We start from the raw sequence: 26,620 nt of genomic DNA, 5'->3' as shown, positions 1-26,620 counted from the left end.
CATATACCCGGTGTTACCAGAGCTGATAGCTAACAATTCAATCACACCAGAAAGCAGCATTACCCACTTGGCTTAATGCCATGAATATTATGGGGAAAATTGTCCAAAAAGTCCTAAACCTATTGCACTTTTGCCAATTCAGTTCTAAATCTTTTAACTTTGCCAATTGAGTCCTAAACATTTTCACTTCTTGCCTGATTAGTACATCCGGCCAATTTTGACCGGAAAATGCTGACGTGGACGCTGGCGGTGCCACGTAAGACGATCACTCCGATGTAGATAATTTTTAATAATATTTTAATATTTTATTGAATTTTATTGAATTTTTTCCTTTATTTTTTTTTTCTTTTTGGCTTTTTCCTTGGCCTTTTCAATGGCTGGCCACCGGCCACAGGCGATGGCCGGCCACTAGCCATAGCCGGCCGGTGGCCTCGCCCGCCACGGGCGAGGCCCGCCCAAGTGAGGAAGAGCACTAGCGAGGGGAGCCCTTGCCCGGGCGCGGCCGGCAAGGGTCGCCCAAGGGTCGCCTGGGCGAGGTCGACCCTCCCCAAGGCCAAGGCGACACCGAGCGAGGTCGCCCTCGCCCCTAGTCGGGTGGGCGTCGGCCTGTGACCGGTGGCCGACCGTCGCCCACCCGGCCAGGGCAAGGCTGATGCTCACCTAGGCAAGGGCAAGCCCCGACGAGGGCTCCCCTCGCCAGATCTGGCGAGGCCGGCCCTTGCCGGGGCCAGGGTGGCCTCACCTAGAGTCGTTGTTGCTTGGCCGATGCCCGATGAGGTCGGCCTAGCCTTGGAGAGGGTTAGCCTCGCCCAGCAACCCTTGCCAAGCCGCGCCCGGGTGAGGGCTCCCCTCGCTAGTGCTCCTCTCTCGGTTAGGCCTCGCCTCTAGTGAGTGAGGCCCGGCCGGCTGTGGCCGGTGGCTGGCCGTTGCCTATGGCCGTGGCCGGCCACCGGAAAAGGCCAAGGAAAAAAAAAAAAAAAAAAAAAAAAAACAGAAAAAAATAGTAAAATTAAAAAATATTTAAAAAATATTAAAATATTATTAAAAATTTTCACGTCGGCACCGACAAGTAGTCTACGTGGCATCGTCGGCGTCCACGTCAGCATTTTCCCACCAAAATTGGCCGGATGGACTGAATCAGCAAGAAGTGAAAAAGTTTATGACTCAATTGACAAAATTAAAAAGTTTAGAACTGAATTGACAAAAATGCAATAGGTTTAGGACTTTTTTGACAATTTTCCCAATATGATGTGATAACCCCTTTGGCTAAGATCAGCTGTTACCAATAAGTATAACCCCCAAGTCAACTATTGCAGACAACAGACACAACGGTTCGATGTAATAGAAAAGCCAACATGTCCACATAATCACAAAATCTTCACTAAGTCCTCAAATCGGTAATTTAGTGTTGCTACATGCAGGAACATCTTGTCGGAGTTAACGAATGTCAAAGTGTCTCTCAACCTGCTGGAAATATACTTCCTAAAGTCATCATACAATGATAATCGTGAAGTACCAAAATCAGAGCCGCGTGCCTTCGATGAAGGGCAAGCCACTGGGAATGAACGAGTTAGCTCAAACTCTGCATCCTATCCCTCACGCAGAGGGTCTCTGACATGCAGAAAAAAGTTGCCAACTGATGAAGGCCATTGCCAACGAGGTGAACAATTCAAATCCCACAACCTTAGGAAAATGCCACCCCAATCCTCGCCTCAAATAGCTGCATAGACCTCAGTTTAGCTCAAAAAAGGGGAAAATGACTCGAAAATTAAGAAGTATGACAGAGACTTTCAATAGAGGGACAAAAAATAGGTTCTTTCTATTAAGGGGATCCAAAACAATAAAGACGGACACAACAAGATCAAATGAGAGACCTATGGGTAACAAGGCCGCGATACAAAGAATACCAGTTAATTAATGCTAGGACCACATGAGAAGTCCGCAACAGTATGCTAGCAAAAAGGGGAAGAAAACCATATGCGACAGTCTTTTGTCCTTATTCTAAAGGAGAGTCAATACCTAAAGAATAGTCTAGATCATGCAGGCAATATCAATATTCTAAGCTCACCAACAAAAGGAAAAAAAAGCACACCTTGTGATAGATGGCATGGTCGCCACAATCCCAGCACATGCATATATTATGGGGACCAGAGTCTTAGGTTTGTTCTTCCGAAGCCACATCAATGATCCCAATGCAGCCAGGGATATGCTGAAAACCTGCATTCAGAAAATCAGGAAAATGAACCAATAAATTGGAAATAAATACATCGGACTTCTAATCTTCTCCAAGAAACTTTCAGCTATTTTATCTATATTCTATCCAAACCCTTTAATGGAAGACATCAATCATCTCAAAACTTCCAGAGTAACCTGGGGAGGGAAGATGATACAAAGAACACATACCAGGTTAGCATTGGCTTCGAGACCTTGCAGGATGTAATCCCAAGTAAACTCCAATCCCCGGGCACCAACCCAAAGGGGTGCTAGCCTATGTAAGACAGAATCGGCGAAAGCCCATCCTACAAACAGTTAAGAGAGAACCTTGTTTAAATCATCTTCTCCTGCTATAAACTGATCGGGCGGGACGATCAAGATATAGTTATGAGATACACATAATTTTTCCACAAACAAATAGAAACCTTAGAATTTGAGTTGATGAATGCTTCACATACCAAGGCCTACAGCTTGGAACTTATGGTTTTGTGATATATTCCTATGAGTCAGCTGTGTTAAGGCAAAGTAGAGCCCTGCTACATCTATAAAACCAATCAGAGCTTTCAGCAATTCCTGAAAATAAATAAGCATGACAGATTTAGAATGAATTTAGCTAGTAAATGTTAAACAAAAGAGCATAGTAACATGACACTCTGAATTAATTTCGTTTTCAATCAATTGTTAAAGGAAAAACGCCCTCCACCCAAATCTAAGCCTAAATAGTAAATAATCATGAATAACAGAAATGAGCCTCAGGGTGGAGTACAAGTGGCAGAAGAAACATTGCATGAAAACAAAATCGTGGGTTCAGTGATACTGGGGCAATGCACAGTTTCAGTAACATGAAATATGAGGGATTCAATCAAAGTAATATCCAAATGTTAGCCCAAATTAAATGTGCAAACAAAATCCAACTGAGCAAGAACTGAGAGGAGAGTACAAAAGGATACCTGGTAAGGATCAAAGCTCTCATTTTCTGATACTTTGAGAAAAGTTGCTAGGCAAACCAGCTGTGGGTTAATAGATAAGAGGAAACCTCCATGCAATTAGCATATCAAAGAAGATTGAAAAACTTTAATCTCAAGTATAATCTGTTGTTGGACCAACCTTAACTAAAGCCGTCCCAAGGTATACAAGAGCAGCCTTGACAGAGGTTCCCAGTGTATCATACTCGGATCTGAATGTAAACTCATTAGTGCGTATGTCAATTGAATGACTTTACACACACTTATTCCTTTAATACATAGAAACAGTCCTTCTCATTCTCAAATATAACCCTCCCCACAAAGCAGATACTTCAACTACAACTACATACATGCAGAAAGCAACGACATCTGAAGAAGAATAAAAGAACCTATCAACTACAGAACACACTAGAAGGACATACCAGACTGCTCTTTCCGGTGGCTCCTGAGGTACATCAACCAAAGAATCATACTTTAAACTCAAAGTATGCAAGTTTCAATTCTTTTTACTCATCACTCTAGAATACCTATAGGATTTACTAAAACTTCATGAGAATTACAATAAACTCTGCTATTTCACAGCTAATCATCATCAAACAACTTGAACATTGCTTCCATTAAAAATGCTTGCGGAGCTTCTTTTTAAAAATATAGATCACTTTGGATAGCCTAGCTTCATGGTTATCACCTTAGGAAAAGCTAGTATTTGGTCTCTTAATTGTGCTCTGATTTTACCTTTGCTAGGAAAAGCCATTCGAAGTGTGTGCTAGCAGCAAACCTTTTATCAAGTATGTTGTTGCTATTTGGAAAAGGTCAATCTACTTCTTTCGTGGTATGATAATTAGGACCCTCATGAAATCTTGTTGGAGATCTACATACGGAGACTAGTCTATAATGCTGCTCAGCATCTTAGTTCAAAGGTATCTGCTATGATATAAGGTTTTGATTGGAGATGGTCCGAATGCTCAATCCCAATATGTTGGCCAAACAAGCTGCATTATGCAGTATGCTCATTGCAGATTCTTTTCTTGATGATAAAATCCTTTGTACTGCCTCTCCTTCTATGTTGATTAACTTCCTCCATTGATTAAAACAATGTTTAAAATAGGAATATAAGGTTGAATGGCAGACTTATTGGTTTTCTCTTAGTATGCCTAAATCCTGTGCCATTCCTAATATGCCTACATTTAATAGGATCAGAAGATGGTCCAATCTTGCAAATGGTTCGCACAGTTGTCGTGCAAGTAATCTAATGGAGTTGAGCTCACTCATAGCTAGAGCGCAGCTTCTGTTCTCAGATTTGGAAAGAAATGCTTCAGCTGTGTCATGTTGAGAGGATCCAGGAGATTGGTCCGCTGAATTTGAATGGATAAAGACCTCTGAAGGGTGCAGACTTAAGGAAATTTTTGTCAGAATTTACTTGGAATAGCTGCATTTACCTCATCTGGAGAGGTAGTGATGAGATAATCCATTCTCAAATCCAACCACCCATCCATAGAGTGGCTAAATTGGTTGTGTTTACAGTTAAGCACAAACACGAGAGTCATACCGGCGTTAGGCATTACGCACTTCTAACTTGCCCCTTCGGCTTTGTTCTCGATGGAAAATTTTCTTGTTAAGTCTTTCTGTCGTGGTATGACATAGTCCATTCATAAGCTGATTGTGATACAAACACTTTCAAGAGGAGTCACACAGCTCATGATCTTGAGCATGTGAGCATGTGGGCATGAGGCGGGTCTAGTCCTCCCACAATGAGATTTTGCAATAAAAATGATAGCTTTACTCATCCAAAAAGAGGGGGGGAAAGAAAACGTGATCGAACAACAAGAACCGGAACTTAGCTAGATCACCAACGCGAATGCGACTCTCTCGAACTTTCCCTCTTTCATGACTAAGCAATTATCTCGCACCCATCAATACTTCCTCTTTGTAATTAAGTCAGTTTCAGAACCAACCACAACAAACAACAGGAACCCAATCCTTCATCCCATCGCTATCCCCGATGAGGAATTACCGAGATACAAAAAGCATGCTTTCTTTCCCAAATCAGGGACGGAATTCAGGACAACCAAAAAAAAAAAAATACAATCATCAACGTGACTAGAAAGCCGCACGAGAAACATATCTAAGGCCAATCGAATCGACGGCGATCGAGCATCGGGAAAAGCGGATCGGAACGAGCGCCGCAAGACGGGAAACGACGGACTTACAGGGGAGTGGCGGAGTAGTAGACGGCGTGAGGGCCGAAGGTGAGGATCGCGCAGTTGAAGAAGTGGAACACCGTCATGCTCGCTCGCTTCCCTCTTCCAAGCACCCGACCAGGATTCGAGAAGCGGCGCCGAGCGAGCGAGCGAGCGAGGAGGAGGACGAGGAGGAGATGGAGATGGAGATGGAGATAGAGAGCGAGAGCGAGATCGAGCTGAGAACGGCAGGGAACAGGCACTGTAGATCTTCTCAATTTACGCAAAATGCCACTGGCTGTTGGGCCTGCAGCTGGGGCTCATCTCGAGCCCCAGCTTCGGACGAGGGGAAGTGTCGGGCTTGTGGGCCTCAGATTGGGGGCCCAGATGGAATCGCCTCGACCTTGGGCTCAAATCAGAGGTCGTTGGTTGGGCGGGTCGGGTCGGGTCGATTTGCTCCTGACTATGTTGCCGTGTCAGCTCAGGTCGGGCCGGGCCGGGCTAGTACTTTTCGAGAAGGGCCGGGTTTTTTTGTGTGAGACGTTTGCCCGAACCCGCTCGGTTTTCCTTCGGCTTTTTGGAGGCTTGGGTGAGCCAACTGGATCGCTGACTCCACAGTACACTTTTTAATTAGTAACTTACTCATGAGACAAACAAGAAAATAAAAAGAATTTATGGCACGTTGAAAGCTGTCATAAAAGGCTTTCGAGCGATATGCTCTTGCACTCGGTTCCTATGAGTTGATGTGAAGCGTCAAATCATGAAATTTTCATATGATATCATAAAATTTAATTATTTGCATTACTCTCATGGATCATATTAACATGGGTCGATCTATGTGTTAAGAACTCCATTACCCGTTAGTACACTTGCAAGTGCCATTGTGCAATTGATGTGTGCACTAGCCAAACGAGACATTACTTCAACGAGAATTGATTCAAACTCAACCAGAATCCAACAAGAGATAGAAGCATGAAACATAAGAAAGTATGGTGCTTTTGATGGTTCATTCAAGCTTACAAACTTTGTCAAACAAGCTATATTTTGTCAAATCAAGTACATAGAAAAGAGGACAAGCATTAGGATCCACTGCAGGCCATAAAGATCAATGCCGTCTCTAGTGTGTTTATAGTGAAGATAACTATGAACAACCAATGGGAAATGCTCAACATTCTTCTCATGTACATGGTAGGACAAAAGCATCGATGGTCAGCAAATTGAAAACCCACGAAGCTATCTAATCATACACGAACGTATGTACCCTTCAAGGTTTGTTTTTTATCAACTTAAGGGTGTGAATAAGAAATATATATTTTTGAAAAAGAAAGATTAGTACGAATTATATGATTGTGAGTTCCATAATTGAAAATCTCTGGCGAAAGATTCCACAAGTGTCTTTATCTCCACATGATACTCCCAATCCATGTTTCAACCATTTTATCCTTGACCACACCATCCTCTCTCCCTGACTGCACATGGTCTGCAAATGTTCTTGTGTTTTTTATCCTTTTCAAGTCCTAAGTGCCATAATGCTCTTCTGCAGGTTTGGACTCTTGGATTCGACCCATTTTCATATGATTCTCTCTCCAGGAAATCATGGTTGTTTATTTTATCTGCTTGTCTGTTTGAATCCTTTGTTCTTGTTCTTTTCCCTACAGATCAGTACACGAGAAAATGATAGACTGACGCGTTTCTTCCTGCAGTCTTAACATAAATCAAACAGATTCTTGCCTTCGATGTATAGGCGAGAAAAACCTTTCACGAGCATGCCCATGGAATCTAGATTGTCAATTTTGTAGGAGGGGGTTTCTGTGTGTTTAGTTCGGTGCCCAATTGAAAATCGAAAAGAGAGAGAACAAAAAGAAAATAACACCTCAGATACGAGATATATTATGACAGTGATGCGAAAATTAGGGCATTTATGAAAGTTACATATATGTACTCAAAATGGGTATGGACCATTGAATCCAGTAAATCTTTCGTCGGACTCGCTTTATGCAAGGGCTCGGTTCATATGTGTCATGGCTGCATTCGATGACTTCTCCTCTACCGACGACCACGACTAATAACCAGAATTAAAAAAATAAAAAATAAAAAATAAATAAAATAAAAAATAAAAAATCTCCGTGACAACACCGGAATAAAAGCAACAGGCGGACATTATATATAAAGTATTATGATGTTACTTATGGGTCCACTATAAGCAGAGTTTGGTCTTTTGTGGTCCAAGCGACTAGCAAGGAGAAAACACAGAATGAGACTAGCTTGGAGAAGGAAAAGAGGCCATCAGCAGCAGCAGCAGCACAGAATTTTCAATAAACGACAAGGGAAACTGGGAGAGGTTTGGGTTCAAGCCTTAGCCACACGAAAATGAATTCAAAACAGGAAGACATGATGGATTGCATCCACTTTCACATTATTACTTTCTAATCGGAAGTGATCTATTAAGTCCGTGAAAGAGAAGTTAATCATTATCTCGTGAACTGAATAATGGAGAAAAATGATGTAGGGGAGGTAGTCTTGAGAGAGGAGCCAACAACTTGGAATAAGCATGGTCTAGCAACCGAAATTATTAAATTCTTGAAATGGTCCCAAATAAAGGGGATTTGATTTTCAAAGGTATAAGTTGCAGCAATGGCCCTCCGGGTAGGTTTTTCCTTACGAAAAGGAAAAACCGGACATGTCATTTTCTTCTTTTGGTCGAGGCAGCTTTACTTGTATGAGATCCATTTCAAAACCAAAAATGGCCAGACCCTGGCCTCAGTGGCCATTCTGAATTTCCCTCCCTCCCTCCCTCCCTCCCTCTCTCTCTCTCTCTCTCTCCCCAACTTGAACTGATGATTCAATAAATCAAACCACGATATGAACTGGTTCTCCGTGTGGGTCCTTTCCACTAGAAAACATAATCCATTCTTGAGAAATTCAAGTCCATCATGAATGAGAACAAAAGACTATCGAGTTCAATCAGTCAGCCCATGAGTGAAGGGAAAGTCGCCAGGTAATGATACCCAAAAGAGCTCACTAGGGTATGAAATGTCCTCTCTTTTTCTCTTACATTGTGGAACACAATTAGGGCAATCGTCATATGCCTCTTAGCTGGGACAACGTCTGTCAAATACTTACAATGTTAATATAATTTTGATAAGCAATGTAATGTGACCTTTTCGTGCTCAATGCCCTAGTGATGCACAACATGTGTCAATTTCCTCGAATTTGCAATGTAAATCACACTGTAAACATCCACACATCATTTGCTTTCATTTTTCTACTTCTTTGTGTTCTCTCCTTGAAAACAATGAAAAAGCAGACATGCCTCTACTCTCTTTCTTTTCCCTCCGAAATTGGGTCGTCTTCTGCCTCTCTCTCCTTAGTTCCCCTTCCCTTGTTTTGACGACAATTCATGTACGGGAATTTACTAGGGACTTCTTGAAGGCCATGACGCACCGTACGACTTACAGTCATTTAGATTCCAGTGAACCTGATGGCGATGATCATGTCATGGCAGGGAGATAAAACAACAGAGGGACAGTCGGTACTGTGGTCTTTGTATTTGTGCTTATAACCGGTAAGCGAGAGTGGTTGAGGCCGAACCGAGGCACACTTACCCATGGAACTTTAAGGGATGGAATTACCAGAGGACGGGGGTTCCATCGTAAAGTGGTTTAGGGTCTGATTTTCGCATGTCTTCTTCGGTTTTCCCTGCATGGCATGACCTGTCCTTGGGGAACGCCGATGCTTGATTTGCCAACTCTTAGCTTTATTTAGGACATAGATGAAGAATAAACTTTTGTCTGGTTTGATGTCTCTGACCCTTCTCTGACTTCATCCTTCTGATCACGCTCTTTTCTTCGAGGCGTGCATGTATTAATATGTCAATGTTCAGGGTTAGGCTTCTCGTTGACCAGTCCAATCTGCCCACATTCACCCCCAAAATCCAACTAATAATCTCTCCTTGAAACCGACCAAAAATAAATAAAAATCACCCTTAGAACAATAAAAAAAAAACCGTAATTAAAGAGATAACCAAGATACAACTCATAAAAACTTTTTGGTAATTTGCCCTATAACAAATACTATTGAAGACTTTGGATTTCACTATGGGGTCAATTTGCTTATTTTATAATGTTTTGTTGTAATATTTCTGAATTTGTTATTCATCACTTCCCTCGATCTATTTCCACAATGTTTTGCTGTTATATATTTGATGAAAAGAAGAGTTGTCACTTTAGTGAAATATTATAATAGTAAATCCCCAAATTCTAATTGTTGATGGGGAAACTATATAATCAATCCCAAATATATTATACAGAAATCAATTCATTTTTAACTTTCCAATTTTAACATATTTAATCTTAAACCTTGCGTGAAATTCCAATATAATTCTTTTGGCCAATTTTGGCAAAAAATTGGTGACATTGCAGTGTGCCATGTAAAATGGCTGGTGATAACTAGACTGTAATGTCAAGCGATTTCCAATAAAAAAAAATGACCGGAAGAACTATATTAGAATTTCATGTAAAGGTTTAAAATTAAAATTGGCAAAACTAAAGAGTGTATGATAGAATTGACATTTGTATAAAATAAGTTTATAATTGTTTGAGCAATTTTCTCAATTGATAAATTGTTTGTGTTGAGCAATTTGAAATACAAAAATAAAGTATTTATCATGGTCTTCTTAAATTTGATTTTGGTCCGGAAATGTTTACATTCTAAGAAGGGGAAAAGTACAAAAAAAAAAAAAAAAAACCTAAACCTATTGTATTGTCGTCAATTCATTCCTAAACCCCTCAATTGAATCAATTTAGTCCTAAATATTTTCACATTAGTACCAATTAAGCCCATCTAGTCAATCAAGGTCGGAAATTGCTGACATGGACTTTGGTTATTCTATGTAACACGGCTAGTGCTTATGTGGGCATTTAATTTGATTTTAAAATACTTTTTCTAAAAAAACATTTAATTTTTTCTTTCCTTGTTTTCCTTTTTTTTTTTACTCTTTTTTTCTTATTTCCCTACACTAGTCACCACCTTCCATAATGGCCAGTGGAGGTTGTTGACCATCAACAAGGGTAAGGGCCAAGACGCCCTTGTCGGTCTTTGGTGAGGGTCGGCAAAGGTTAAGCTAGGCCACCCCTCACTAGATATGGTGAAGGGTGGAATGCCTTTGCTAGCACCTAAGGTGGCCTAGCCTCACTCGGGCGAGGCCCCTCACCCATCCCTCACTAGAGGCTAGGGAAGGCAGGGACGCTTTTGCCAGCCTTCGGCTATGCAAGGGCCGGGTGAGGGTTGGCTTTGCCTATGGCTAGTGAGGGCGTCTCAGCCCTTGCGCTCATCGGTGGTTGGATGGAGAGGTGGCGACTGGTAGAGGGAAATAAGGAAAAAGGAAAGTAAAGAAGGAAAAAGAAAAGAAAAAATTAACAAAAAATTTCAGAAAGTATTTAAAAATTAAATAAAATGTTCATGTCAACCAATCATGTCATGGTAGGATGGCCAAAGTTCACATAAGTGATTTCCAGCCAAAATTGACTAGATGGACTCAATTAATATCAATGCGAAAAAGGTTTAAAACTAATATTAGTCTAATTGAAAGATTTATGACTGAATTAATAATAATATAATAGATTTAAGATGTTTTTGGTACTTTTCCCCCCTATAAAGTGTAATATATAATACTTGTATAGTTTGGTTACCAATAACTGACTTATTTTGTACCATCTTGTGATCAATGTAGTTTTAAAGATATCCGTCTCCATTTGATGGTGATCTTATGATAACCCTCATTCATTTTGATGCTCTATTTTATTAAACAGCTTGAACTTTAGCCGTGGAAATTTTCATTTCTCCATGTAAAGGTGAAAAAAGCTTACCCAAAAGGGGTGGATCATGTAGATTAATTCAATGTGTATATAAAATAAAGATGAATGGACTATGATTATAGGAGACTCGGCCGCTTGAGTTGATTTTCCATGTTGTTAACTTATGCCACTATTTCTGCCAATTATTAAATGTGTGTGTCTATATATATCATTTGCAGAGGATCTGAACAGTAAAAAGGCAATTTTTCATCTTTCCCCTTTTTCACTTTTACATATTACTCTTTATGTTTCGCACAATCAAAAAGTGGCATCGTGTTTTTATCTTATAATATTTTTTAATTTTTTTTTCCTAACCTAAGTTCCACCACTCATGATGCTTAATGATAAGTTTTACCATAAAACTGTTCATTTTTGTGATCATATAGGGTATTTTATGACAAATACTACTCCATTAACATCTAGAATTCACTTTTGTGAATTGCAAACAAACAAAAATTAAAATAATATGATTAATCACGAGTCTGTTTACACCCTAGCACTATATGTAGGAGGGGTTTCATGAAAATGATAATTTAAGAGCACCTTTAAAAAATGAAAAATGCAATGATATTTATTAACTTGGGCTACTATTATGATCAATTACGGCTAGAAATTTATGTTTGATTGACTTATGCACACTTTCTTTTGAACATAGTGAAATTTAGACATCAGATTTATTCGTCTATTTTCAGACAAATTATTTAGCTTTTTAGAAGATCAAGATCATCAGCCTTTTTTTTTTTTTTTTTTTTAAAGTCTAATTCGTTTCGTGCATATTTGAATTGGATTTGTATGACCTTGTCTATCACTAATTAAAGATTTTATTTTCAAAGCAGTTGCTTGGAGACTTCACATATGCAGTTTTTTTGGTAAGTGACTTCACATATGCAGTTGATATGTGAAAAAATCGAGAAACATCTAATTCTAAGTACATTGTACCTGCACTCACGAATTAGTCAATCGGCATGTAAATTGACATTCAATGATATAGACAGTGAAGAACAATGTCATCCCATGAATATGTTGATGCTCTGACTTTGTGGGCTATATAATTTAGGGTTAATACCATGACAACATACTTTGAATTTTTTTTTATATCTCTAAAAACTCTAAACTTATTCAATGGGACACAAATATCCCAAACTTTTTTTTTGTCATAAAAATCTCGAATTTATATCGTATGACAAATACAACATGTATGGAATTGAGTTAAAAGGTATATGTGTCACACATATATAATTTGGTTTTACGTGACACAAAATAAAGTTGGGAGTATTTATGTCACAATAGGCAAGTTTAGAGGTTTTTTTGTAATAAAACAATGCTCGGAGCATTTGTATCACAGTGATATAATTTGGGTTATATATATATATGGGTATATATATATATATATATATATATATATATATATATATATATGTATATGTATGTATGATTTAAGGGCTCTTTAGATGCTAATGAATGTTTTTACCTCAAAGTCAAAAAGGTGTGGAGGATAACTATCTCCGGCCTTTTGAAGTTGCTCATGGAAAATGCATATGATTTGGTGGAGGCTTCAAGTTCCCAGGGTTGAATTTGTTCCCTTCGGGGGCGTGTTTAGGACTTTCGTGAATGCATACGGCATTGATGCCCCCACCTTAGCCGTCCTTGGAAAACAAAGCTTTATCAACCACATGCTTTCAAGTTACCTATTTCCATTTAAAAATAAAATTGGAAATGAAAGAAATGAAATAATCTACTTAAATTCATAGCTCATTGAAAACTAAAGATAGAATAAAAAAGGAAATGAGAGTGCTGTATAACTATAAGGATAGTCATCCGCCAGCACCAATCATGCCACGTAAGATGGCCACATCAACAATTTTCGACTAAAATTAGTAGGATTAACTCAATTGGCAAATTGTAAAAATACAACTAAATTGACACAATTGTAATATTTGTGATTGAATTGTTATAACTGAATAGATTTATGATTTTTTTTAATACTTTTCCTTCGATTCCTATGACATCCAGGTGAGTTTTGGCTCTCTTAAGTCATGTACCTCAATGGTGGCATGACCCATTGAGGTACTCCCAATTCTTGTTAGTTCACTTCATATAAGTCATTATATTTGGTGAGATCCATATATATCAAATCCTAATTAGTACATTTAATACATGCTTTAAGACACTAGTTAATACAAATGTTCACCAAAATATACCAAATTGATTTTCATTTCTACTGAAAATAACTGCTGACACACATGGACTTTGATCGATGATTCTTGTGACAATAACCCTTTTTTTTTCCCCGAAAAGAGCATTATCAATAAACAACCATTCTATTAACAACTGTGTCGCTCTTTCGAGGGTTATGATTGTAGCTATCAGTTAATGTACTCCACAAGTGTAAGTACTTCCCATTTTAAGCAGGCCATTAAATTTCGCTTATCGGGACTGAGTTTCAGTCACGTTCTTACTCATTAACTCATAATTACAGTGACTACTGTGATCATCATCAGGCAATGATAGCAACTCTTTGCCAGCCGTTGCCACTCCCTTTCCAAGAGAGCATCTTTTCTTGCCCTAATCGACATAGAAGAACTCAAACACACACACTCTCTCTCTCTCTCTCTCTCTCTCTCTCTGATGGAGATTAATCAACAGCGACGAGTGAATAATATAATATCATTCTGTGTGATGTAATGTCGTGGTGCACGTCAGCCTAAACGGCGGTGATTTCGGTGATTCCTTGCTTTCTTTTTTGTCGTTGTTAGTCAAAATCGGAGAGAGAGAAGAAGAAGGTGACATTCAAATTTCAAAGCAAAACACATGCATGGCTGTAACTCATTCTCTCACGCTAATCAACCATAAAGAAGCTAATATTCTTCCGATTAGTGTAGGCTCAATAGAATATTAGGGCCAAAAGCAGGAACTTTGAGATTGCTGTTTAAATTATTTTATGGAGCCATTTGGGTTCGGAAGTAATGCCCACGAGTGACGGTGTTAAAAAAAGTTCTTTGCTCTTTTTCAATTTTTTTTTATATAATTTAGCGGCATTCTATAATGCTCTTTATTTACCCTAGATCTAGGGCACAACTAGTTTCACCTAACCAGTGTGTAGCTTATAGGCATTATCTAAAAGTAGCCACAAACCCACAAACTAACTAGGTATAGTAGCCGTTTGACTTTTGTTCAGCGGACCAATACGTTCTAGGGCTTCTCTTCTAACGCTTCCAGAGAGTTTTATGTTATGGGCTTCTTCAGTTTTGGGATCTTCGACATTACCATTTCCATTGGATATAGGCATTCTAAAGTTTGGAACCCCATGCAGAGAAACAATAGAAAGTCCTATAAGCATGAACTATATACAAGAGTCGGAAAGGAAAATAAATATGCGAAAGTCGGTAATAGTCCATGTAATTTTATTCATTCCATGCTATTGTAGGAAAGTGGTAGTATTGGCGGGAAGAGGTCAGCGTTTCAGTAGTTTTCTCTGTGTGTAGCATTAAGCTTGAGACATGAGTCACATAATACAAGGAGTGACTTTGGATTTAAAATCTTGAGTAGCACATGTCTGTCTTTGCTCAATCTTCACTAAATCTAATATTCTCTTCTGGTTAAAAAAATAGGGCAAGCAATTTATAAAAAAAGGGGAATACAGGAGACAGGTAGGTGCCTTAATCAAGAAAATGCTGGGTGCCAACTTGCCCGGACACTGCTTATATTAACATTGTTTTGACGTGAAATTGAATGATCCTCCTCTCACGGAATATAATAGTAGGGTAGACAAAGGAAAGCTAAGAAGTGTTCCTCCAATACGACAAACACAAGGAATATGGAATATATAGCCCAAGCATTTGACAACATTACAAGCAAGCCACAGAGAGAGAGAGAGAGAGAGAGAGAGAGAGAGAGAGAATTTAGAGAGAGAGCTAATAGAGAAATGAGAAGAAGACAAAAGTTTGCATTTCCCGGAGAATCTAGAGCGCATAAGGCGCTGACCATGGCTTTGAGGAACCATTAGTTTAAGCTCACATGATTTGAACGTATTCAAGTCTTCCCTTTGTTCCTTTCTGCGAGGAAGAAGATAAATAAAAGAGGGCATTTTCTAAAGTAGCTCGAGGGAGGAAGAGTCCACGCCCAAGGGAGACTTATTTAATACTTAATTAACCACAATTAAAAATGAGAAATAAGTTAGAGAGTTTGTCAAATTGGTTGAGGTTTAAACAAAATCATGCTTGAAAAAAAAAGCAATCACACGTTCGAGTTTTTTAATTTTTTTCCCTAGAATTATCATGTTAGGAGTAATAGAGAGATAGTCATCAATTGCTGAGATTCATATAACAATGTATGCGATCTAGGTAAATAGTTAATAAAAAAAAAGGTTAAGAGGAGAAATACATGCAGAAAATACAACAAAACGGGGTTAAGCAAATGGAACAAGGTGGGAGAGAAGCGAGAGAGAAGAACAAAGAGAGCAAAGAAAATGATAATTAACGCTGAGTAATTATAGCACATTCAATTGCACAAAGATGATTTTCCGCTGGCGGTTTTATACATAGTTGATTTGAGAAAGTGGACGGTTCTAATTCTCAAATCAAAAGACAAATAGAGTGATTTATGTAAAAACTATCTTCACATCAAACGGTAAACTATATTTCTCCATGAACATATACCAGTACCACATTAGCTTAACAAATGGTCACGAGTCACGTGACGGGAAAGGAGGAGGAATCCCCACGTTGATGCCGAGGGATGGGGGGCGGGGGTTCCACGCGACGGGTGGGGCTCGACGGGGATGATGATTGATGGTGGTGGTGGTGGGGTCGGGGCCAAAGGGAATATTTCAACACGGAGAGGGAATATTGGGCCATGCGATGTTGTGAAGACAATACGCTAGACGTTGAAATTGTGTATTGTTCATGTTGGAGCGCCCACTAGTACCTACAGTTCCTCTTCCAACGTGCCATCATTGCTCACGCGCTATCCATCGTCCCTATTAAAAGAAAAAAAGAAAAAAGAAGTCTTCATCCCGGTCCTCGATTCATCCGGTGTTTCGATCCATCGACGTTTCTCGGAGAAGAGACCTGTCACGAGCCTCGTCATTGTCGCTGAGCCATTGAGTGTTGGTTGTCTGACCTATTGACATGGAATTTGTGTTTGAGCGATGAATGCGTTTTGAGGGTGGTGGCACGGAGGTCGCGAGTTCTTTTGGTGCTCGTCGGAGCAGCGTCGTGCGACTTGTGCGCCCCCACACGAATGCCTCTTCGCCACGGTTGCCTTGTCCTCATTGACGGTGGCGGCAATGAGGGAGATTGGGGATGTGGAGGCTGGTGTGGGGTGCGGGTAGATAGAGAGCGCTCTACTTTCGAGCAAATTAGGGAGACAGGGAGTTGCGGTGGTTAGTGCAAGCTAGACAAACGCGGAGCGACGCGAGGGTACGAGGGATATTAGCATTTTTGTGTGAGTGCTTGTTAGACACGCAGCGCAAATCTGACAACCGATTAGATAGTAATGGGTAAATGGACACCGAGGAGACATTCTAGACCATTATGAGTTGGAGACTTATATGTATGATTTAAAGTTAATCACTGTAAGAATTTTCTATATCACTTAGAGAGGATTATTGTATCTGGCAAAAAGTAGTCATTTTTAAGATTGTTCCAACAGGACTCCAAGTGTAGTGAGGGTACCACTCGTCTTCCAAAACGCACTATTGATCGAACGACGGAATTAAAATTTGCAATAAAAGAAATAGTAGACACATGCTCTCATTGACTCTTCACAATCTTAGCTGTGACCATGTAAACAACTCCATTCCTAAATGTGCATAGCTCCCACTTAGTATAGAAGACTTATCATGTGACATTGATGTTGGGATAATCCATACATTATATACTCATTCGTAAGGGGTTTTTGGCTTAATGAGGAAGATTTTCCTGATCTTTAAAAGTACATAATGCACGATTGAAAGCTTTGTATATGGAATGATTTTCGCTACATAATAAAGCATGTAGTAATGGATGTGATTGATGCACTTCATCTGGAAAAGATTAATCAGGGTTCCAGCAACAACCTCCTAAGAACCAATGACTGACATCTATAGACCAGTTTGCATAAATGAAATTTCACATAGGCAGAGTGCAAAAATAAGGAATACCTGCATTTCTTTCTTTAGTTTATTGTTCACGAGAGCTCAGCTCATCCTAGACTAAGTCCGACATTTGCGCTGGGGCTGCGCACGTGTCCAGCTCGGTACATACATGAGACCGACCACGTATGGACTAGTTTTGTAAGTGAAGAAAGCGTGGACAACATAGACATTGACTAGTCATGGCAATTAGTCAATATGGTGGCCACCCAAAATCATTGCTCGAGATAAAATCTCCCTAGACATCTAGTCTAGCCTATAATTATTGGTAAATATTCCTCTTGATGAAGAAAAAGTTCGTGTAACAAGATTCTTGCTCGCCCTAAACATTGCAAGCATTTGTCACATTATTGGCCATTTTATGAACTCAAATGATACGCATATTCATTTTCCCAAACAAAACATATTGATGCTTTATTTTGTGAATTGAACTCATACCTGACTAATGAGTATTCTTCTATAGACAGAACTAAAAGTATCATCAATGGATATTTTGCATGTTTTGAAAGTGAAGCTAGGTCAAAGAGGATTGAAGTACAAACGTCGAGTCAAGAGAAGCAATCCATGACCACTGGACAAAAAATGATGAGGTGACTAATTAAATTCCTTCTTTCAAAACGCTAACTCATCAAAAAATGATCAGGTGACTAATTAAATTCCTTCTTTCAAAATGCTAACTCATCAAAGGTGAGTTTGGCAACCATTGGTGGAGATGCGCGGGTCACATCTGCTTGGGAAAAAGCCAATAATAAAGGGCAATTCAGATACAGGGATATTTCTAGGCCTGCTAGTCAATCCTCGTTCATGAAATAAAAATGGGAATATTCTAAACTCATTAAATGACATAATTGAAATTTATAAATTCAAATGGAGCCGGAAAGAGAAAAGCTTTTAAAAGGAGTTCTTTTTCTTTTTTCCAAGGGGGTGTCACTGTCCATCAATGTAAGAAGAGAGAGACTAAATTCCTTTCCATATATTCCATTCAACTGCAGCACCCTCACTTTTCTCTTGCTATCATTCCAACCATTCCCATCAAGAAACCACCATTTATCACATCCCTGCCTCAATCCTCTTATTTATTATCTATTTATTAATTTCTGCTTTTGAATATGCCTTTAAAGATAAGGAAGTAGTACCTGCTCTCTCTCTCTCTCTCTCTCTCTCTCTCTCTCTCTCTGTGCACTCACTGCATTGATCCATAAATATACTTTCTTTCTCTTTTCTCTAGGTTTTGCCTTCAAGAGAGCTTCAACCCAGAAAAAGAACTTTTGTTACTTTCTCTTTCTTCTCTCTGCATTCATTCATTTTCTTCACTTTTTTTTTTTTTAATCCCTCACTGGGTGCTCTGGAATCTGTCTATTACTTGCACTGATCTCTATTCAACCTAGAGAGAGATCCTACGAAAAAAGCCTATATTGTTCCATCCTCCTCCTCTTCCTCAGTCTCTCTTCTTTTCAAACACACCCATGCAAATCATAAGGCACTCATGATCTAATCACAACCTCTATCATTCCATTGTCAGCCTTTTATATCTCCTGTAGACACACCCTCTCTCTTTCTCACCGATTCTTCACTCTCCGGTTTCCAGTTGCTTTGATTCTCCTATTTCCTTGTTAGGACTCTCTATCATCACTGATCCCTTGTCACATTTTCCCTTCAAAATCCATAACTCTCATTCCCATGTTTTCTAGATCAGGCCCCCCGATGACACCCCCACCAACTTTCCTGATCTTTCCTTGCAAATTAATCCTCCAGGTGTTCCAGATTCCGGGAAGAAGGTCGCAATTTATGATTGCGATGATTTTGCAAGGAAACCATTCTGTAGTGAAATGAGCTCAACCACTGACTCCGCAAGCAGTGGGAGCGATTTGAGCCATGAGAACAATTTCTTGTCACAAGAGAGGAGTTTTAGTCATGGTCATGGGGAGCCCACGTTGAGCTTAGGATTTGCAATGGGCGATGTCAACCATTCAACCTTGCAACAACCACCAAGAAACCTCAATCATCACCACCATCCTCACTTATACAGCCGCGAGTTCAAGCGAAGCACTCGAGTTGGGAGCAGTGTAAAGAGAAGTATTAGAGCGCCCAGAATGAGATGGACCACGACTCTCCATGCCCATTTTGTTCATGCAGTCCAGCTTCTAGGCGGTCATGAAAGTAAATCCACGCACACATCATGAGTATGCTTTCATATTTGGACATTTCTTGACTTAGCCAAAAGAACGCACCCCCCCCTTCCCCCGAAACCAAAAAAAAGAAAAAGAAAGGAAGACGAAAAACAAGAGAAGCCTCGCCTTTTGCTTATAAACTCCACTTGTTTTGACTCAGAAAAAGGATATCAGAAATGGGTCGTAAAGAAATTTAATCCGATCGAATGTGATTTTACAGGAGCAACCCCAAAATCTGTACTGGAGTTGATGAACGTGAAGGATCTAACCCTAGCCCACGTGAAGAGTCACTTGCAGGTGGGCGTTTGCTCTTTATATTTTTTTTTTTTTTTTTTTTTTTTTGAGAATTAGTTTCTCCATATAGTCTCTTGATCTCATGAATTGTGAATGACATTTATGGTTTCTATGAATTTTTTTTTTTTTTTTTTGTCCTTGTTGTATTTTATGATGTTGCGCATTTGTGGTGGGTACTGGATTACAAGAGGTAAGGACAAAGGGGTATCTACAGAGCTCTCTCTCTATAGCTAGAGGGCATTAATCTTAGCATTGTGGACTTCAATTTCTCTCATTTATTAATTTATTTTCTATTGTGGGTTTTGATTCTCCATGCAGATGTATCGAACAGTGAAGAGCACTGACAAAGGGTCGTCAGGTAATTGTGGATTAATTCTCCTCTAGTTGCGGATCATCATATTTATTTATCCACCTTAATTTTTCCCACGTTTCCTCTGAGAGAGCTTGTTGATCGGAGTTAGCTAGCTCCAAATGAAGGAAAGAGAGGAAAAACTCAAAGAAAAGATCAAAAAGAAATGGGTTTTGAGACTTGGGAAACTTGTACATTTGAACGGGTTCACTCGCTGAAGAGAGGATTTTTTAACTCTTTGCTTGATAAATGTTTCAGGTCAAGTGCAAACACTAGACGTCGGTACAAAACATGTAGAGGCAGGGTCATTATCTTCTGAGAAACACGAAGACTGCGACAACTCTTACTCTCTCAACCCATCATCCCAAGCAAGTTTCAAACAAACGCAAGGGTTAGTTTGCTTCTTCATCTGAAATTTCAGTGCATTTGATGAAAATAAAATAAAATAAAGAAGAAGAAGATCCACATACATTGACATAAATGTGCCTCCTGGTGATGGGCAACGTAACTGTGTCGTGTGAAAAATGGTGCTTGTTTTGTTGTTGGTAGTCTAAATAATTGGATGGAGAAGCTCGAACAGGCGCATTGAGTTTGATGAACACAAAAGGTGCCTTATTTTTTAGATAAGGCCATCTTTTTACGTGCTTGGCCTTTATGATAAGCACAGCATATTTATGGATTAAAAACCCACATTAAGGTTCCAATGCATGCTTTAAAGTCAAGGGTTTTGGTTCAAATCTCGAAATCACTGAAATCCAACGGGCGTTTGGATGCTGACAAGGGGTTTAATTCCTCCAATAAGCATGTGTCGCCAAGCAAGTTGAAATCTCTCACTTTTAGAAATTTATGTTTCTTCTTAGACCTAAGACCGCACATACAAACCATCAAAGTTTTACCAGGTTAGGCTACTGTCGTCTTCTTCCGTGCGTGACTCATATTGCTTACCCTCACTCAAATGAATTTATATCAGTATTATAACTATAATTATTGAAAAGAATTCTTCTATGCCAGTGTTTTATAACTTGTGCGTGTTCCTGGTTCGTTCTTGGTGACCAACTAATCGTACATATCTCATCCACCGAACCCGGCTTGTGGAATTTTTGCATCCCTCCAGGGTATACCAAATAAATATCCAAATATCAATTGCAACTAGATTCGTTACATGTCTAAATCATCGATTTTTTAACTCTTGGACCTTTGTGCAAGCAGAGGTTTATTGTGGTTGCAATCAATGGAGACAAGCGGAACAAGTGAGTCGGATCATGAAAATGCTTTGACATATGATTCCCACTTCAAAGCAAATGACGCCAAGGTAAATAGAAAAGAATCAAGGGAGTACCAAACAATGTCTGGTCCAAAAAAAGATACCGCTCCTTTTAAATTTATCTTTTCTCTGTTGATAGCTTTCATTTGGGGTCAATTATTTTATATAGGTGGACGGACAAAAGATTATTGATCGACGTATGTCTGAAGATGCGAAGGAAAGATTGGACTCGAGCTCCTTGTCACCACCTCCGGAGGATGCGTTGGTCAATCTGGAGTTCACTCGGGAGGCCAAGTTGGCAAATGGACTGCACCGAATCTTCGCCCGAGTTAACCCTTCAAGTGTTGATCCATCCATCAATCAAATTGATTACCTGCTTTAATTATGAGGAAATGGACGAATGAATTATTTGAGCCTGCAATATTTCGTACATCCATGCACTTGCTTGGTGATTTCCTTGAAATTTTGTCTCGATTGATGGGAGGAAGAAAGAACGGTAGACATGACTAAATATCACGGACACTCGCTAGTTTCCGAGAGTTTACAAGACAAAGCAAGAACTCAATTTTCAGGCGACCTTTATTATTTCTCTAGTCTTTTGCCTAGTATGTCAAATAACATATGGCTTTGTACGGGGAATTTGTATAAATAATTCACTGTCGTGACGGCGATTCGAACCACGGTCCATCATTGGTCCCACTAAAAATTCTCTAGCCATGACCTGAAGGGTCGCGTCCAAAGGTGGAGCAATTTGGTTGTGTTTTCAATCTTTCTCAATTTTCGCACCTCAAGGTCTTCAACACCTTACTCGAGCCCACGTCCCCCATCCTGGCCTTTTTGCAATAATTTTGGGTTGTCCGTTCCTGGCGACGTACTTATATTTTTATGTGTACTTAAGTAAAAAAATTGAAAAGAAAAGAAATTGGGTTATAAACTAATATAATTGACGGTTGGGGTAGTTACTGTTCCTGAAGGACTATACATGGTCTATAATGCGAAGGTCCATTAAATAAACTCAAATGATCTCATAAAGGGCGCAATCTCATTAAGTATATTGAAGCACGCACGACCTTAGAAATTTTTGAGCTTTTACCTTCCATAGATTTACATTTTAAAATAGGAAGAATAAATAGTCTATTCGTGGATAAGTATTGTCTAATATTCTGTATGCAAATATTAATGGATTAATTTAATATCAACTTCAAATCATGTCCACGGAGTTATGGCATCAAGACTAAGCCTAGGGCGGCCACTCCCATCGAGATACCCCAGATCGGAGGAGGTTGCTTAAGGCAGGCCACCTCAAATTGCATTTATTTTCTGTGTGTGTGGTTTTTTTTTTTTTTTTGGGGGGGGAGGGGGCGAGAGAGATTGTAATTTTATTTTAATTTTCTTCTATCATAAATTACTTTCTAAAACGGTTTACATGTTAGAAGGGGATGGCCGGCAATTTCAAGTCAAATGTTGGAAACTTTTAGCTCGGATACCAACTAAGTATTGATTGCTCGAACATCTTCTTTAGAAGTTTAAACTGTTAAGGAATGATGCATAATATACATTTAGATCCTGATACTATTAGATGATTGTCACAAAGATGGAAATTTCACATTCAGGCTACAATTAAGAAGGCCCCTAAGGAGACGCCTGAATTTCCAAATGAGCCACCTCTCCATACCAAATATGTTAGAACTCTGTAACCTACAATGTAAAATGAAGGTAGAATAAATGACTTCATATAGACTTGGCATAGACCTCCATGTTTTTCCATGCTGGCCAACCTCGGAACTACCTAATCTGGGGTGTAGTTTTGACTTTGAAAGTAGTTGAGATATAGGTGCAATGTAAGCAAAAATCAAGGGAGTCAGTGTTATGACAACTATATTTTTTTTTTCCGTTCCCAATTGAAGGGAACTTCTCTAAACTTTATTTTATTAGTGAGTTACATTATGGACACCATCCACATATATATTTAACTAAATATAAATGTAAATGATGCCCATGTTTGTAAATAACAAAACAGAAGTGTGGTCGGGGAAATTTTTTTTCAAATCAGAAATTAAAAAACACTTTAACTCATTCCCGCCATACAAGTTGGACGTCATCGGTGCCATAAAGAGGAGAATGTCTACCTTCATCAGTAAACAGATTCACTAAATTTCTCACCGACATCAAGTGAGTACATCAAGAAACGGAAAACGTCGCACTAAAACTTTTCTTTTTGCCCTTTCAGAGGGTGGGCGAGCAATCGACAGGAGGCACCCCTCCAATATCATCATTGCGGTTTTGTCCGAAGTGGAGGGAAAGTGGTTCTCTCACGCAGGATTACACGATGTACATGCACGAAAGCTGAAGAGACTCCGGACAATTCAGAATTTTCGGGGGGTGTCCCAATGGAGGACACACATTTTCTTGCTCCCCATCATGATATCTTATCATGTTATTCCGTGAGAAAAGATTCTCGACAAAACCGAAAGTACGTACCTTTATCTTTTGGGTTTCTAAAATCCTCCACACAACGTTTGGTCCACTTTTTGCAATTTGAACTTTGGAGCTTCTTTCTTCATTTTGTTCAAGTGATTGTTCTCCTTATTTGAGATTGGGGCTCTCTAGAATTGGGTAAAATTATTTCTTAAAATTTAGACGCATCAAAAATAAGAAAATTCAACAGCTCAAATTAGTTTTTTTTTTTCATTTTGCTTTTCTTCCCCTTGCATATGCTCACTACACCCACCCACATTGCATTATGCATGACCAACCTTAACCATGTCCATCGGAGCTCTGCCGCCCCATTGACACTTGCATGTGCCTCATGATGAGGCCGACATGGCCATCGGCTCGTCCTTGAGCCCCCATTGCCATTTGTGTACGTGTGGCCTCCCTGCCCCCACCCCCCTCTCTCTCTGCCCTTGCGTGTCGGGTAGGCCTGGGCTCGCAACCTGGATCAAACGTCATTAAACTTAGTCTAGGCATCATTGCTTAAACTTGGTGGTCCCAACCCACTAAGCCTGTCCTCTGTCCTTTTAAAGGACAGAGAACTGGACCAGCCTTACTGGAGATGTTCGAGGCCGGTTGGCAATGCCAGGTGATCATGACCTTGGCTGTCAAGAGGTCGCAACCACCGGGCCCAACCTTAAGAGAGGGAGAGGGAGGGCTTCTTAAGTCAAGCAGGGCGCAATGAGAGCGAATGGCAATAGGACGAGGCTTGATGATGGAGCTGAGGTAACAAGATTAGTGTTGCTGGTGTATCAGTAGCAAAGAGGGAGGGAGGAGAGAGGAGCGCGGAGGGAGTGTACTTGGTATGTGGTTTAAATTCTTTAAGGACACATGCATGTTTTGATCCAAGTTACCATAACTTTAAAGGACCCTGATTATTTTGCTGGATCTTATATTGTACCTGAGACCTCATTATTGGACCGTTTTTCTATTCTTTGCTTGCTTTTCAAGTGGCAAAAATTTACATGACAAATCTTTCAATTATTTGAAAAATCATATCAACACCTTCGTTGTGATACGCGGGTATTTGACCTAGTCAAAAGGCCAACAAGAAAGGAGAAAAAGAAAGAGGAGGGGGTTGAAGAGTCAACGAAGAGAAAAAGGGGAGGGAAGGGATGGGGGACACTCGGCAAGACAGAAGGCCGAGACACGACCGAGGAAAGAAAAGAAATAAAAAGAGAAAAAGAGACCACCATGAATAAAGGGAAGAAAGAGAGAAAGACAGCCATGTCACTACCCTTATTCATTTAAGATTCCGGTTGTGACATCCACAATGGAGAAAAATGTTACAATGTACAACTTTTGCCAAAAATACATTGTAATCATCCCAGCATCGCTGCGATGATTCTTGAATAAGTATTATTTATGAAAGAATTTCATGAATAAGTTTGAAGCAAGACAATTAAGTATAAGATTATCAATTGAGGTCCCCTTGACAAGATGTCCCCAATCTAATAGCTGAAATTAATCCAGAATCTTAGGTTGATCTAAAGGAAATAGAATAATGCTGCTAATTAAGGAGCAATAAAAGATCCAAATCTTGACACTATCCAAAGTGGTTAGTGTAAATGAAAAAAGTAGTCGAGATTTTGTTTCTCCTCTCTCTTCTCTCTCCATCGTTGTCTTCAACCTTCAGCAATGGGAGGATTTGAGCTAATCTCACCCACCCCTCCATTTGTTGTTGATTTTTCAAGTCTTCTTGTTATTTTTTTCCTTCTCTCATGATCTAGATTTGGGAGCTCTCTATAGTCTAATTCTAAATCTTAGAGTTTGATCTTTCATAATCTAATTCTAAAACTAGGTTCTTCTCTCCCAATTTATATTTGAGAGTTCAATAATGTCTTTAAGGATTCAATATTCCTGTGCTACAGTCTCGTGTATAAGTGCTCTAACTCCAGTTTCAAAAAATGATTGCAGGAGCTATGATGTCATGCTAAACAACGAAGATTTGCTCTTTTGAAAGTTAGATTTGTGTTTATCCGACCTATTTTAGTTGTCTCGCATGGTGACGGTATAGAGGAAGTTGAACTCAAATGCGTACCACCAACTAGCAACGCCTTAGTTATTAGAGAAGGAATTTTTAGTGTATGCTCATTACTAATGATGATATAAGATCCAATGATTGATTGCCTCTTATTTTGCTTGATAGGTCCGTTCTTATGGATACTATGATGATCCTCATTATTTTCTAGATTTGACTTTATTTTGTAGTATTTTGGCCTTTGCTCTTTTCAATTTTCTTTGTCATAAACTTCACGTGCTTCTCATATATGCTTTTGAGCAATAAATACAATTTTCATTTAAATAAAAAAAAAATTTCAAATCTCAGGGGCATGTTTGATTATTGAGAATTGAAGCCATTGGAGTCGAATTTAAAGCTTCCTTTTTGAGGAACATCTGGTTGATTTGAATGGAATCAAATGAAAATTACCAATAAAATGCCGCATTACTAAGGGTGATTGGTTCCGGGGTGGGTAGATTCCAAACTTGGACCCTGTACTTATCTTGTTATAACTAGTTTCTCTTTTTTGGACTATGTGTCCTGCCATGTTTGCATTGGAACTTGTTCTGTAACCTATTCTGTTTTTTCGGTCTAGTTCCAAGGTCTACCCTGTTTGCACTGGAATCTATTTTGTAACCACTCAATATCCTATAGCTTAACTACTGGGGTTTACCCCAGTGGCCACCCTTCTAACTCCGGA

At 39.5% G+C, this 26,620-nt stretch overlaps 2 protein-coding genes across 2 annotated transcripts; one reads left to right on the top strand and one right to left on the bottom strand.

The window, feature by feature from the left end:
* Nucleotides 1-1,322: 1,322 nt before the first annotated feature.
* On the bottom strand, nucleotides 1,323-5,616 carry LOC104449364 (transmembrane protein 147). Its single transcript, XM_010063497.3, has 7 exons — nucleotides 5,390-5,616; nucleotides 3,322-3,391; nucleotides 3,165-3,224; nucleotides 2,673-2,787; nucleotides 2,404-2,519; nucleotides 2,093-2,217; nucleotides 1,323-1,720 (listed from the first exon to the last, which is right to left on the bottom strand). The coding sequence occupies exons 1-7, from the start codon at nucleotides 5,464-5,466 to the stop codon at nucleotides 1,597-1,599; spliced, it is 687 nt and encodes a 228-aa protein (XP_010061799.1). The 5' UTR covers nucleotides 5,467-5,616; the 3' UTR covers nucleotides 1,323-1,596.
* LOC120294423 (probable transcription factor KAN4) lies at nucleotides 5,569-21,807 on the top strand. Its single transcript, XM_039314499.1, has 7 exons — nucleotides 5,569-5,844; nucleotides 19,039-19,507; nucleotides 19,739-19,815; nucleotides 20,131-20,170; nucleotides 20,420-20,552; nucleotides 21,371-21,473; nucleotides 21,595-21,807. Exons 1-7 carry the CDS (start codon nucleotides 5,569-5,571, stop codon nucleotides 21,805-21,807), a joined length of 1,311 nt encoding a protein of 436 aa, XP_039170433.1.
* Nucleotides 21,808-26,620: the final 4,813 nt, after the last annotated feature.

The sequence above is a fragment of the Eucalyptus grandis genome, chromosome 6, assembly GCF_016545825.1.
Source record: "Eucalyptus grandis isolate ANBG69807.140 chromosome 6, ASM1654582v1, whole genome shotgun sequence".
Taxonomy (NCBI): Eukaryota; Viridiplantae; Streptophyta; class Magnoliopsida; order Myrtales; family Myrtaceae; genus Eucalyptus; species Eucalyptus grandis.
The sequence above is the reverse complement of the archived record's forward strand: the minus strand, read 5'-3'. Positions and strand labels throughout refer to the sequence as shown.

Coding starts and splice junctions, on each gene's coding strand:
- LOC104449364 (XM_010063497.3), bottom strand. CDS start 5,466: ATGACGGTGTTCCACTTCTTCAACTGCGCGATCCTCACCTTCGGCCCT. Junction 2,788..3,164: donor AGAGCTTTGATCCTTACCAG/GTATCCTTTTGT, acceptor ATTTATTTTCAG/GAATTGCTGAAAGCTCTGAT. Junction 1,721..2,092: donor ACCATGCCATCTATCACAAG/GTGTGCTTTTTT, acceptor AGGTCTATGCAG/CTATTTGAGGCGAGGATTGG.
- LOC120294423 (XM_039314499.1), top strand. CDS start 5,569: ATGGAGATAGAGAGCGAGAGCGAGATCGAGCTGAGAACGGCAGGGAAC. Junction 19,508..19,738: donor GCTTCTAGGCGGTCATGAAA/GTAAATCCACGC, acceptor GTGATTTTACAG/GAGCAACCCCAAAATCTGTA. Junction 20,171..20,419: donor CACTGACAAAGGGTCGTCAG/GTAATTGTGGAT, acceptor TAAATGTTTCAG/GTCAAGTGCAAACACTAGAC.